General features: G+C 46.4%; 1 protein-coding gene across 1 annotated transcript; it reads left to right on the top strand.

Moving 5' to 3' along the window:
- The first annotated feature begins 1001 nt into the window (after positions 1 to 1001).
- PGK1 (phosphoglycerate kinase 1) lies at positions 1002 to 12547 on the top strand. The gene is made up of 11 exons (XM_058032917.1): positions 1002 to 1140; positions 3567 to 3617; positions 4467 to 4622; positions 4740 to 4884; positions 6863 to 6966; positions 7612 to 7731; positions 8353 to 8467; positions 8763 to 8942; positions 9483 to 9660; positions 9831 to 9929; positions 12079 to 12547. The coding sequence occupies exons 1-11, from the start codon at positions 1076 to 1078 to the stop codon at positions 12117 to 12119; spliced, it is 1254 nt and encodes a 417-aa protein (XP_057888900.1). The 5' UTR covers positions 1002 to 1075; the 3' UTR covers positions 12120 to 12547.
- Positions 12548 to 13118: the final 571 nt, after the last annotated feature.

Below are 13118 nucleotides of genomic sequence, written 5' to 3'. Positions count from 1 at the left end.
AATGGCTGTGACCTGGCAGAGGGCAGGGCTAGGATTGCCTCCAGCTCTGGGGCCCCTGCACAGGAGGGACAAGGAGCAAGCCCAGAGGAGGCACCAAAATGATCAGAGGGATGGAATACTACTCCTATGAGGAAAGGTTGAAAGAACTGGGATTGTTCAGCCTGGAAAAATGTAGGCTTTGTGGCCTTCCAGTACCTGGAGGGAACCTACTAGAAAGAGGAAGAAAGACTATTGACAAGGGCCTAGAGTGACAGGACAAGGGGGAATGGACGCAAACTGAAAGAGAGTAGGTTGAGATTAGGTTTTAGGAAGAAAAAATCTTCCCTGTGAGGGAGCTGAGGCCCTGGCACAGGGTGCCCAGAGCAGCTGTGGCTGGCCCTGGGTTCCGGGCAGTGCCGAGGCTGGGTTGAACACTGGGGCTTGGAGCAGCCTGGGATAGCGGAAGGTGTCCCTGCCCACGGCAGGGTGTGGCATGAAATTATATTTAAGGTCCCTCCCAACTCAAACCACTCTGTGATGCTACTAAACCATGCTGCTGCAAGGTGTATCCCTTCAGTTGTTTTGTTTTGTCCCCACTTGTCTTGAGAAGTATGTATGTAGGTCACTTAAAAATATCCCGGGTTTTGTCTCGTCCTTTACAGTCGACGCGTGGCTTCCCCAGGCCTATGGCTCAGCCGTGAAGCGCCTGCCCTTCATGTGAAGGATTCGCACCAGCCGACACACGTTTGGACACCATTTATGGGTGATTTTCCCTCAGATAAGGTGCAGAACGGTTAATTCGGTACTCAGGGACAGGACCCCGCACTCTGCCGGCGCCCTCAGGGAGCGGCGGCTGCGTGTGGGACGTGACCGGGGCCGGCGCCGCAGCCCCGCCCCCGTGAGGCGGGATGCCCGCTGACTGACAGGAGGCTTGACCAATAAAAACGCAGAGAGAACAGCACGGACCAATCGCTGACGGGAGGGGCGGGGCCAAATGCGCTGGGTGGTGGCGGCGCGGGCGGCGCTGCGGCAGAACGCGGAGGCGGCGAAGCGGAGCAGGTTGAGCCGGACGGTGTGGTTGCGGCGGGTAGCAAACATGTCTCTCTCCAACAAACTCACCCTGGACAAGGTGGACGTGAAGGGAAAGCGCGTCGTCATGAGGTGAGGCGTTGCGGGAGGAATGTGCGTCGCCTGAGGGCCGCCCTGCTCTATGCTCCACGCTGGGGCCGGGTCGGTGCCCCCCGGTAGCAGCCCCTTGCCCGAGCCTGGCGCATGTCGATTTGTGCGGCTTTAATTTCATTATTTTTCGCTCGCTGGGTGTTGGAGAGGCTCCTGCATCATCGTGGAGCCGGCCCGGCTCCCCTGCGGGTACGTGGCGGCCAGGCAGGGTGTAAATCCCGGCCCTGGATCACCCTGCTCGCTCGCACGTGTGTCGGCCACAGGAGGCTGCAGGGCAAATCCAGCCAGCCTGCCGTGCTTTTATCCCAGAGAACTACCCCAAAAAAAGCTTATTTCCCAGTAATTTTTTTTTTCCTTAATGCATATTAAAAAAGCACTGCAATAAAAAAGTGAAGATACGGCTCTGCTCAGCTGTCCAAATACCAATAATAATTAATTTCTTAGCAGGAATCGAATTATAGAATCACAGAATGGCCTGGGTTGGGAGGGACCTTAAAGCCCATCTGTTTCCATCCCCATGCCAAGGGCACGAGCACCTTTTGCTAGACCAGGTTGCTCCAAACCTCTTCTAGCCTGGCCTTGGACACTTCCAGGGCTGGGGCATCACCGCAGGGTTTCAGCACATCCTAGTCTGAAACCCTAAAATAGGCAGTCACTGCTTATTTATAAAGCATCAGTGCCTGAACGCCTCATGTTAAAATTGTTGCCAAGTCCTGGGAGATAAGGGCACGAAGGTACATCGTGATACGTCCTGTTCGAAATACTTTAATTATGGGGTAGTTTGTTCAAGGTCACTATAACGTGGTTACCGTGTGTGTGTTATCTGCTCTGTGAGTAGGCAGGGATAGCAAAAATATAGCTCCTGTTAGTCACAGTCTGACAGACAACTTGCTCTTTTTACCCCTTGTTTCTTCAACCTTGTTTTGAACTAGTTCCCTAATTTGATTATCGGAAACCAGCCCATGTAGCAAGTACTGAAGAAGCTTGCTCCGGATTTCCGTGCACTTTCTAAGTCTGATACAACAAAAGATCTCTGTGTAGAAATCTGTACCTGACTTTTTTTTTTTTTTTTGCCATCTGACTGGTTTTTTTCCATTTCTGAGTCATGTTACGGAGAGCAGCCGTGCATTGGCAGGCGGTGGGCTGGGTTTGCCCGCTCAAAATCTCCGTTAATTAATGCTAATTAATTTTTGCTGTTCCGTGAGGGGCTACCCAAACCCAGCAGGTGAGCTGCCGGGCTCAGTGTCTCCTGGAACGAGTCACCACGTGCTCTCAGTAGTACTAAAATCGATACCTCTTCTTTTTCTCCTCATGTTCATGGTAATTTCGGCTTACTCACATCCTGCTTAGCTTCGGGTCCCAGTGCCGAAGCTTCAGGAAAAGTTGAGAATGGGGAGGAGAGAGGGCTCAGGGAGCTCAGATTTCAATGGTAGGGGGGAAGAAGGCTGAGCTGGACCTTTCTTTTGTAGTTTTGATGGCTCTGTAAAGCAAACTGTCCTTTTATTGTCTCCTTTTAGGATAATGCTTTTCTTTGCCCCTTCTAGAACTCGACCACGGTGCTGTGCGCTGCCAGTTCAATTTCTTTCTGCTCAGCTACTCCTGTTTTGCTGGCAGCTTTTGTCCTTTCTTCCCGTTTGTTTCACGTGCTGAGTGGGCTGCGGGGGGATTCATTCACTCAGCTTGTTTTTAATGTATAGAAGGATGAAGGATGCACGCTGTGCTCTCTGCTCCGGCCATGGGTGTTCCCTCCCCTGGCTCCGTGAGCGATTTCTGCCTCCGCGGTTACGCAACGCAGCTTCCTGCACATGGGCACAGCGATGCCAGGCCCTGAAACTCCTCCCTGCCGCAGCTCCAGCTGGCACGGCTCGGGAAGTCACCTCAAGATCCAAGTCAGGTCTTCCAGGGAGATTAGAGCTGCAGAGGACAGAAGTTAAAGCTTCCTTCAACTGCCTGCTGGCCACAGTAGTCCAGCCAAGTATTTCTGAAGCCTCATTTGAGGACACAAGGTCACTAGTCGTTCATTTCCTTTCCTTTGGATGTTCCTCGTTGGGGTCTGAAATCATATTGTTTAAAAATGAAAAGTTGTATCTGGGTTTATTTCCTGCTCAGCATTACTGCTGCTCTGGTCCTGAGCGTTAGGATGTGTTGGTGGCCCAGCTTTCCTGAGTTACTCTAGCATTTGTGATGTTATCACAAGCAGAAATGGCTGATAACACATTGATTTCAGAACAGAACTTGTCTACAGGCCATAGGTGAACATCTAACTCTAATTGTAACACTGCTTTTCTAGCCAACACCTTTACTGGCAGGTTCCTTCACTCATTTGTTGAATATTTAAAACTAATTAAATAAGTAATAAAATAAATCTGTAGAATATTGAATTTTGCTTCTGATTTTTTTTTTTTTAGGGTTGACTTCAATGTTCCAATGAAGGATCACAAAATAACCAACAATCAGAGGTGAGCTGTAATTTCCATCCCAAATGGAGGTTCTGCTGTGTCTGACTTCACCCCAGTACCTGGAACATTACCATGATTAAGCTGTCACTGTTCAAACCAGAATATTAAAGGTGTCAGAGAAAGTCCAACAATTTTTAATTAAACCCCCTGCAGTTGCTAGCAAACTACACTTAAATGCAAAGGTGATACTCACTGTGGCTGCTGTGGAAAGCATATTGGAAAAAATATGTTATTTTAGAGATTAACTTAAATTTCTTAAATTGGCTGTGGCCATTTCACAGCCACATCCCTTAGGCTGTGTGTGAAAGTTGTCTCTCTTACTATCCAGAAGTCTCTGTGCCTCCTGCTTACCCTGGGGCTGTGGTAACTTGTTGTCTTTGTCAGAGCAATTGTTGCTGTGCAGCACACAAAACCCTGCAGTTTACAAACAGTGATGCCAGCTGTCTTGCCCTGCTTGTGTGCCACTTGTAGGAGGTGCCAGCTTTGCTCACCACAATATTCTCACTGCTCATCATTTCTCTACTGGTGCAGGATCCCAGAGTAACCCAGGGAGCCTGGTACTGTTCAGGTGTGTCCTGGCATTTCTTAGCTGAGCAATCAGCAGAACTTAGATTACAAAATGCATTTTAATTCCATGTCCATGGAAGATAACAGTGAAATGTATGAAAACAGGCTGGGATGGAGAATTTTCCTTAAAAGAAAACATGGACAATGTTTTGCTCTTGTGCTCTGTTTCTTTTGCCATTTTCGAGGGACAGCTCCTGGGGCTCATGTGTAAGTGGTACTAATCTGCTTGCCTGGTAAACTCTAATTGATTCCTTATTAATTAGCTGTTGTGTGCTGTTGCAGAATCAAGGCAGCTGTTCCTACCATCAAGCACTGCCTGGACCATGGGGCCAAGTCTGTGGTTCTCATGAGCCACCTGGGTCGCCCGGATGGTGTCCCCATGCCTGACAAGTTCTCCCTGGCCCCAGTAGCTGTGGAGCTGAAGGCACTCCTGGGCAGGTAAAGTGCAAAAGCAGCCTGGTGTGCACCAGACCCTCCCTGCTGGGGGACCTTGGATGTTTTTCTTTCCACCAGGAAGCCACTGGTGAGGTTACAGTGTGTGGCTTGTGTTTGCAGGGAGGTGTTGTTCCTGAAGGATTGTGTTGGTGCTGAGGTGGAGAATGCCTGTGCCAATCCTGCTGCTGGCTCAGTCATCCTGCTGGAGAACCTCAGGTTCCATGTTGAAGAGGAAGGCAAAGGCAAAGATGCTTCAGGGAACAAGGTGAAACTTCATGTGTGCCTGCTCTGGTCTTTCCTGCTGTTTGTGCAGACTGACAAGGAGCCAGCAGCCTCTCTAACACACTGATTGTGAACCTGCTCTTAACAGGATGTCAGAGATCTGTAGTTCACTGTGTCCCACTGTTGTGCAAAAGCTTTGAGTGGAGTGCAGTGAATTTCCAAGATGGAACAGCTCAAGTGGAAGGCTGTAGATGACTCTGTCAAAGAAGGAGAAATAAACTAGAGCTGTGCAAGAAACTGCTGCTTGTTAGGCTTCAGTATTGGATGTCTAAAATTTGGAGACAGTTTGTTGCCACCAGGCCCATAAGAATGATACTTCCTTTTTGGGTTACATGACTAATATTTCTGCAGCACAGGGATTATCAAACCCCCTAAGCCTGTGTGCTCTTCAGAGCAGGTCTCTAGAAGCAGGCTGCCTTGCACCTCTGACATTTTGCTGAAGGTCAGCAGAGTGCTTGCTCCAGACAGCTGCTTTTCTTAGCGATGGTGACCCTGCTGGCTCACAGAGATCCTGTGCTTGGAGGGAATGCTGACATGGAGTGTGCCCTTTATGGGCTGACACAGGACTCCTGCAGCTTAGGAACACAGCACAGAGTTGGTGAGCCTGTGCAGATGGCAGGGGAAAATTGAGCAAATCTGGATTTATTCACTGCTAGAACTGTGTGCCACTGCAGGTATTGTGGCAGGGAGAAGAGTGGGGCAAGAATTTCATTTTCTCTGGGAGACAGTCCCTTGGTTTTGTGTGTTTCTGTAATTCCCAGGTGATTTAGCTGGGTGTGTGCATATGGAAGCACACACTGCACTGAGCACAACAGGGGAGAGGTGCCAGTGTCAGAGCTGCCTCTCCTAGCAGAGGTGAAAGTCAGTGCTATGGAAACAGTGATGCAATACAGGGTTGCTGACTGCTGCTTGAACTGTGTTTTTCCAAAGTAGATGCAGTGGTGGTGGTTCCTTCTGTCAGAGCCTCTTGTGTTCTGCTCACAGATGGAGCTGGTTCCAACTGGAGCACTTAGTCTCTGTGCAGCCAGAGTGAGGGAGAAGTTGGCAGCATTGTTGCAGAATCTCTGTGGTCCCTTGCACTTGTCTCCTGCACAGTCTCTGCTAAAAAGGGCCCCAAAGCTGTGTTGAGCCCTGCTGCCATCTCTTGGAGTGCCTTCCTGCCATTGTCCCTGTGGTGTCACATCTGGTGCTGAGCTGACTGAGCAGAGCCCTTGGGAGGGGTGGCCTGGCTCCAGTCTGGGCTGTTCCTGCACCAAGGGGCTGCCAGCTGCCCCTGAGCACTCACCTGCTGCTTGTGGGCTCTGCTGTCTCCTCATGCTGGGAGGGAGAGCTGGACTGCAAAAGCCATCCTGTGAGGATTTGGTAGGATGCTTGGAGTAGTCTTTTCACAGAAATACACCTGTCCTTACCCACTACATACTGCACTTATCTGCATTTCCAGCACTGGCTGCTTTCACTGTGGCCTGTTACAGTGTGCAAGCCTTTTATCAGACTGTTCATTGGTTAATCCTCAGTGCAGTTGCTAAATCAGTCCTTCAGGAGCTCAGCCTTTTACTTGTATCTCTTGGAGATGATGCTTGCTTTGTTCAGTGAGTGAGCATGAATTTGTTTAGCCTGATCCCTGCCTTGTCTCTCCACACCCTTCCTGTGCTGCCTGTGTTCACCACACAACACTGGAACTCTGTTGGAGAGAGACTGGAAGGTTTGTGGTGCTGCAGTTCAGAAGTGGGAACAGTTTCAGCAATAGCAGTCTAGGGGAGTTTAAAGTGGAATTTAAACCATTTAAGCTTTGTTGCTTCTGCTGGACTGGAAAAAAGCAAATGAAGAGAGTGACCCACTGGATGGGCTGATGAGTTCCTCAAACTGACCTTTGCTTTGGATTTCAGTCAAATAGCTGACTTTGAGTTCAGATTCAGAGTCAAAGTCTCAGGGTACAAACTTGTCCTTCTTTCTCTTTTTAGATCAAGGCTGAGCCTGCAAAAGTGGAGGCTTTCAGAGCCTCTCTTTCCAAACTGGGAGATGTCTATGTCAACGATGCTTTTGGCACTGCACACCGAGCTCACAGGTGAGTCCCATTTCCCTTCCCCAGGCAGAACTGCAGAACAGTCTGCTGTGGAAACACATCAAATACTGTCCCTGAGGAGTTGTAACTTGCTTTTGGGCTCACCCCACTGTCATTGTGCTGTGTTTGTTCCTCAGTAGTGGATTTACTGGAGGAGGTTGTCATCAGTGTATGGTGTTTCAGGTTTGTCTCTTGAAATGAGATCTTAAGACTTTTTTAGACTTTGAAGATCTAATGATTACTTAGGGCTTGTATAAATTGTCCTGCAAACACAACAGCCCTTTTTCTAAAATACTAATCTCTCCAGAGTTATTATTTTCACGGAGTGTGTTTGGATATGTGTACTTGCAGACTGTAGTCCTCTTGGAAGAAGAAATCTCTGCTCTTGGGAATTCTTAATTGTCCTCTTGTTTGTTGGATCACTAGTTGAGATGATAAATGTCTCGCAAATCAGTATTTCTGTGCAGAACCAATATCAGAAGTGAGGCATGCACAGCTGTCTTATCAGGCTAGGAAAACAAAGCCCCTGTGTGTGTTTTCATGCAGGTCCTAGCTGTTCTCATTGCTGCAGCTGACTAAAGGGTTGGCTTTGTAATGCTGTGAAAAAAGAAATTTTTCCTTTCCTCACTTTTTACTTTAATTCTGCAGCTCCATGGTTGGTGTCAATCTGCCTCAGAAGGCTGCTGGCTTCCTCATGAAGAAAGAACTGGATTATTTTGCCAAGGCCTTGGAGAGTCCAGAGAGACCCTTCTTGGCAATTCTTGGAGGGTAAGGCTCGAGAACATTGTGACTGTATTTCTCTAACTGCCCTAACAAATGACATGTTATTTAAGCAAGTGCTTTCCTTTCTAGTTTACCAGCAGTTCAGTTTTGTAGCTGACTCCTGAGATATGAGATGTGGATTAGAGAGGAGCTAACTGATACATCTGCTCCTGTGATGATACAATCTGACAGTTCATTGTTGTTCCCCAAATCAAGACAGTCCCCAGCAGTTTTTTGCCCAGATGAGCCAGCAGAGCAGTTGGAGCCATGAGGTGGCCCAGACATTGTCAGTGACCTTTCCCCCCAGTTCAGGGTACAGGAGTGCTCAGGCTCTGTAAATTGACATGACCTCTCATTATGCAACTGGGGCTGCATGGGCTCTGCTGGGCAGTCAGGGGAAATCAGGCTCTAAAGGGCTAATGAGGTTTATACTTAAATAGAAAAGAAAAAAAAGGAATGCTGAATAATGCTCCAGCAAGTTGAATTTTAATGCTGGCCTGCTAACTTGCAAAATTCTCTTTTTGCCCATTTCAAACAATTCTTTTATTGGATCATTCTCTAGAACAGCCTTGACATACTAAAGTCACAATATTCATTATTAATTATTTTTCCTTTTCTCTCTTTTAGAGCCAAAGTTCAGGATAAGATCCAGCTGATCAATAACATGCTGGATAAGGTCAATGAGATGATCATTGGTGGTGGAATGGCATTCACCTTCCTCAAAGTGCTCAACAACATGGAGGTATGAGGAGAACAATTCCATGTCTGCTCCTAGTGGGAAATGTGGTCTGAATGCCCCTTACATGTTCTGGGATTGAGCACAGGCTCTCTTGGCTCTCTGCAAGAGTAGGGAGCACTGAGAAATTACTTGACAATCCCTTTGCAAAACTCAGATTGCTCCTCTGTCTCTCCATGTGCTTTAAGAAAACAATATTTCCAGAATTGCTGTCTGGGCAGTTTGAGTGCTGATGTTCTCTTCTGTCATGACCAGGAGCTAAACAAACACCTCTCTTACTTTTCCCAAATGTTTCCTTTAGATTGGCAACTCTCTGTTTGATGAAGAGGGATCAAAAATTGTCAAGGACCTGATGGCCAAGGCAGAGAAGAATGGTGTGAAGATCACTCTGCCTGTTGACTTCATCACTGCTGACAAATTTGATGAGAATGCACAGACTGGGGAGGCCACAGTGGCTTCAGGCATTCCTGCTGGCTGGATGGTAGGTTTGAGTGGGACAGGGACTGACAGGGGCAGCAGTAAGGAATAGGATGGGTAGGACACCTCTTAAAGGAGTAGAAAGAGTAATTGTGAGCCTTGGCACATGTTCCTGAGGGCAGTCAAGCTGTGTGGAGTTTGTTGGTTTAATGAAATTGAAGCCCTGTTGTTTGTTCTGAAATTTTAAGTCTAAAGTAGCTTCTGTGAGATTTGGATTAAAACAGCAAAATTCCTCTCTGAACATGCAGATCTGAATGCAGTAAAAATCCCTTTTATTTGACTGGAATTTAAGTAGGGTTGGCAAAGTTTTCTAAGGTTTCAAGAATCTGACATTGATTTAAAATTGACTTACTGGAAGATTAAGAAGTGTTAGGAAGATAAATACCTCCCCCAGACTCCACCCTCCCGCAGCAGCTGCTGGCAAATCTGTCTGTGAATGGAGAGAAATTCTTGTTTCTTGTCTGGGGTGAGGGGGAAGCTTCTGGCTGGGCATGGGGGATTTGAGCTGGGGGTCAGCAGTGGTGACTTCTCTCACTTCCCTTAGGGCCTGGACTGTGGCCCTGAGAGTGTGAAGAAGTTTGTTGAAGTTGTGGGAAGGGCCAAGCAAATCGTGTGGAATGGTCCAGTGGGAGTCTTTGAGTGGGACAAGTTTTCCAAAGGAACCAAAGCCCTGATGGACAAAGTGGTAGAAGTTACTGGGAAAGGCTGCATCACCATTATTGGTAAGTAGTTGTGTTCTTGTTCTTCTGTTTCTAAATGCATGGAGGAAGCTTGTGATGGCCAGCACTGTGATAAAAATACTGATCAAATTATTTTTCAGAAGTTCTCCTCTGTCCTTCAGTTGGACAAAATCTGTATTTCTTGTGTCTCATGGATTCTGTTTGTGCTACAGGTGGTGGAGATACAGCCACTTGCTGTGCTAAGTGGAACACTGAGGATAAAGTCAGCCATGTCAGCACAGGAGGTGGAGCCAGCCTGGAGCTGCTAGAGGGTAAATCCTCTTTTATCTTCATTTGTTTTAGTAAATATGGAGTTCTGGGTGCTTTGCCATTAGCATTTATCAGGAAAGCACAACAACAGAGTGTCATGGTTTGATACTAACCTCTTTCACCAACAAAAACAACAACAACAAAAAAATCCCTTAAAAGTATTCTACTTTTAACCCCCTATATTCTCAAAAACGTATCCATGTCCTCAGTAGCCACACCAAATACCAATATTCAAATCTCAACACTAATTAATTTAACCACAAACTCCCAAAAAACTCACTTCCTTATCAAACCAGGATACAGAGAAATGTCTTTTCTGTGCCACCATGTGGAGTTAGTTACATGTAGCTTTGGAGCTACAAGCTCCTCTTCTCCTGTTCTGTAGCTCTCACAGAGGAAGAGAGGAAGGAAAATGGAATATTCCTGCAGACAACACAGTGTGCTCCTCCCAGAAAGGAAAAATACTGGGATAGAAAACAAGAGTGGGCTGGATTTGGTCACTGATCCCTCAGGACATGCCAGCCAGTTGAAAATGCCCGGTTTCTGATAGGGGAACCTCCTCAGAACAGTCTGGAATTCTTGCCAAAAGCCTCTTCTTCCTGTTTGGCATTCCCTTGGGTTTGGGGAGCCCTCTAGTGCTCACCGACAAACCTGCACGAGGGTGCTTGGAATTCAAAATGGAGAGGATGGAAATGAAGGGATTCTTGTAACGAGTTCCATTGTTCTCGAAACGACTTTTCATTTCCTCTGGTAATTTGCCGTTTCCCAGTGTGTGTAAATTATCCAACGCTGTCAACTCCTCTGGAGAGGAGAAACTTCAATAAACTGCCTTGCAGCTGCTGTTTGCAGGAGCAAGATGGGAGACAGAGCTTTTGTTTCTGTTGCCTAGGGAGTGATGGGGAAGGGAAAGAATGCAGATGGCTCGAAGGAAATGCTGTGTATTCAAAAGCACAAACTTGTCTAAGTTTTGGCCCAAAATATGGGTTTGTGTGTGTGATCTTTTAAATGTAACGGAAGCCTGGCTAATTAGAAAAGCTTCTGAAGATGAAGAAAGGGGAAAAATCCCTGAAAACTCAGCAAACTAGTGAGTTGTGAACAGTGTTACAATTCAGTCCTGCTGCACAGCTTGAGCATTAGAAGGTTGTTTTTCTGAGGAAAGGCAAAACCAGAGTGGTGTCTGTTCATTATTAAAGTAGGACAAAAAGCTAAAAATGTTTTAGAAAATGTTGCACTTTATTAATCTAGGCCCTTGTACTCAAAGTTGAGAATATTCTTTGATTCCATCAGTTGGAATGAAATGTGTAAATGTCTCAACCTGAGTGTTTTAGTTATTTAAAGACCTGAGACTCATAGGAGGCTTTTTCTCTTAATTCATTCTTAAAATTTCCACCACACTCCCCAGAATTCTATTTACATGCCACTAGGGATTTAAGAAAGTATGCAGCAACTCTTTAAATCCAATCAAAAATCTGTTTGCCATCAAATTTAATGGAAAAGGATGTTGGGTGTTTGGATCTGGCCCTAGCAGAGACTTGAACAGAAATGTGCCATTGCTGTTAATTGAGAGTTGGTGGCTGGGCTGTGTTAGGAATCTCTGCTGACATCTGGGTGGATTCACTGTGTGGAGCAGGTCCATGGAACCACCATGGTCAACTGTAGCTATGGTATTTTCTGAAAAATCCCTTTGCCAGGACTTTTTTTCCCAAGAAGCCTCAGAGAAAAAGAAACACAATGATTATCTGCTGCTGTGGAATGCAACTGGTGCACCCTTGATTGGTCCATGCTGGTTGTTTCTAATTAATGGCCAATCACAGTCAGCTGGCTCAGTCTCTCAGAGTCACGAGCTTTTGTTATCATTCCTTTCTATTCCTTGCAAGCCTTCTGCTGAAATCCTTTCTTCTATTCTTTTAGTATAGTTTTAATACAATATATATCATAAAATAATAAATCAGCCTTCTGAAACATGGAAGAGATGAGGATCTGACTTTCTTCCTGAGACCCCTGTGAACACCACCACAGTCAACGTGGAGCCAAACTCTTCTGTTTTCCACCTATAATTACTGATTCACTTTTTAACATTGCATCTCTTTGAATGTTGCAAAGTTGCTTGAGAGGTCCCTAACCCTGCTGCTGTGTTTTCTGTGTCCCCAGGTAAGGTTCTCCCTGGTGTGGATGCCTTGAGCAATGTGTAGAGAGCAGAGCCCCAGCCTGGTCCCGTGCACAGCCCCTGAGATCCAGCACTTCAGCGCTTCCGTGTTCCAGCTCTGCCAGAGGCACATCCCAGAATGTAAACCAGAACGGGGCCTGGGAGCAGGAGGGAGCAGCAGAGAGCAGAGATTTTCCTGACTGCAGTTTACATGATGTGGGTTTGTCCACTGTTACCCCACTTGAATTAACGTAGTTGAAGCTGTTGTTGTGAATTTAGAGTGTATATATTTATATTTTGCCTTTTCAAAGAGATTAATCCCTGTTAGACGTATATCTCAGAAAGGAGTGCACTGTCCAGCTTCCATCCTAAAGGCATTTTCATCACTTGACACGGTTCAGAAACCAGAGGGACTCCAGTTTTTTGGAGGTTGGTTGTAATAGCTGCTGAATAAACATATTTCAAGTGCTCCCAGTTTGTATGTTGTCCTTATTTCAGATTTTTAGAATGGTTTGCATTAAAATACCTTCTAGCATCTGGAATCTGAGCTATTTCTCCTATTTCCTCTTTGTTTCTAAATCTCCTTTTGTGTTTGTCTAGTGGTTCTATAAGCACCCAGTCCTCATCAAAGTGAACTTGGTTAGGAAGTAAATTGCCAAAGATGTGCTGTTATGTTAAAACTTCAATGCCCCTCTTAAAAAAGTAAGATGAAAATTTGAATGTGCAAGTAAGAAAAATGCAAGTTCAGCTGCTTGTCATTTAGAGAACTTGCCTCATAGTGGGCAACTAATGTATTTAATGTCAATACAAGGGGAATTTTGAAGACTGAGACAGGTACAAATGAAGTCCCTGGCAAATAGAATTGTGCCTCTGTTCCAGTTTGTGGTCCTACAAGCACTGAAAGCAGCATGGTGAAACTGCCCAGTTGGACACTGAGGTTTGTGTGTGGCTTCAGCACGTGGCAGAATTGCAGGTACTGTCAGTGGAGGCCCAGCAAGGTGCTTCCAGTGCCTGGAGCTGGATTTCCTCATGGACTGCCCTGTGC

The sequence above is a fragment of the Melospiza georgiana genome, chromosome 12, assembly GCF_028018845.1.
Source record: "Melospiza georgiana isolate bMelGeo1 chromosome 12, bMelGeo1.pri, whole genome shotgun sequence".
Lineage (NCBI taxonomy): Eukaryota > Metazoa > Chordata > Aves > Passeriformes > Passerellidae > Melospiza > Melospiza georgiana.
The sequence above is the reverse complement of the archived record's forward strand: the minus strand, read 5'-3'. Positions and strand labels throughout refer to the sequence as shown.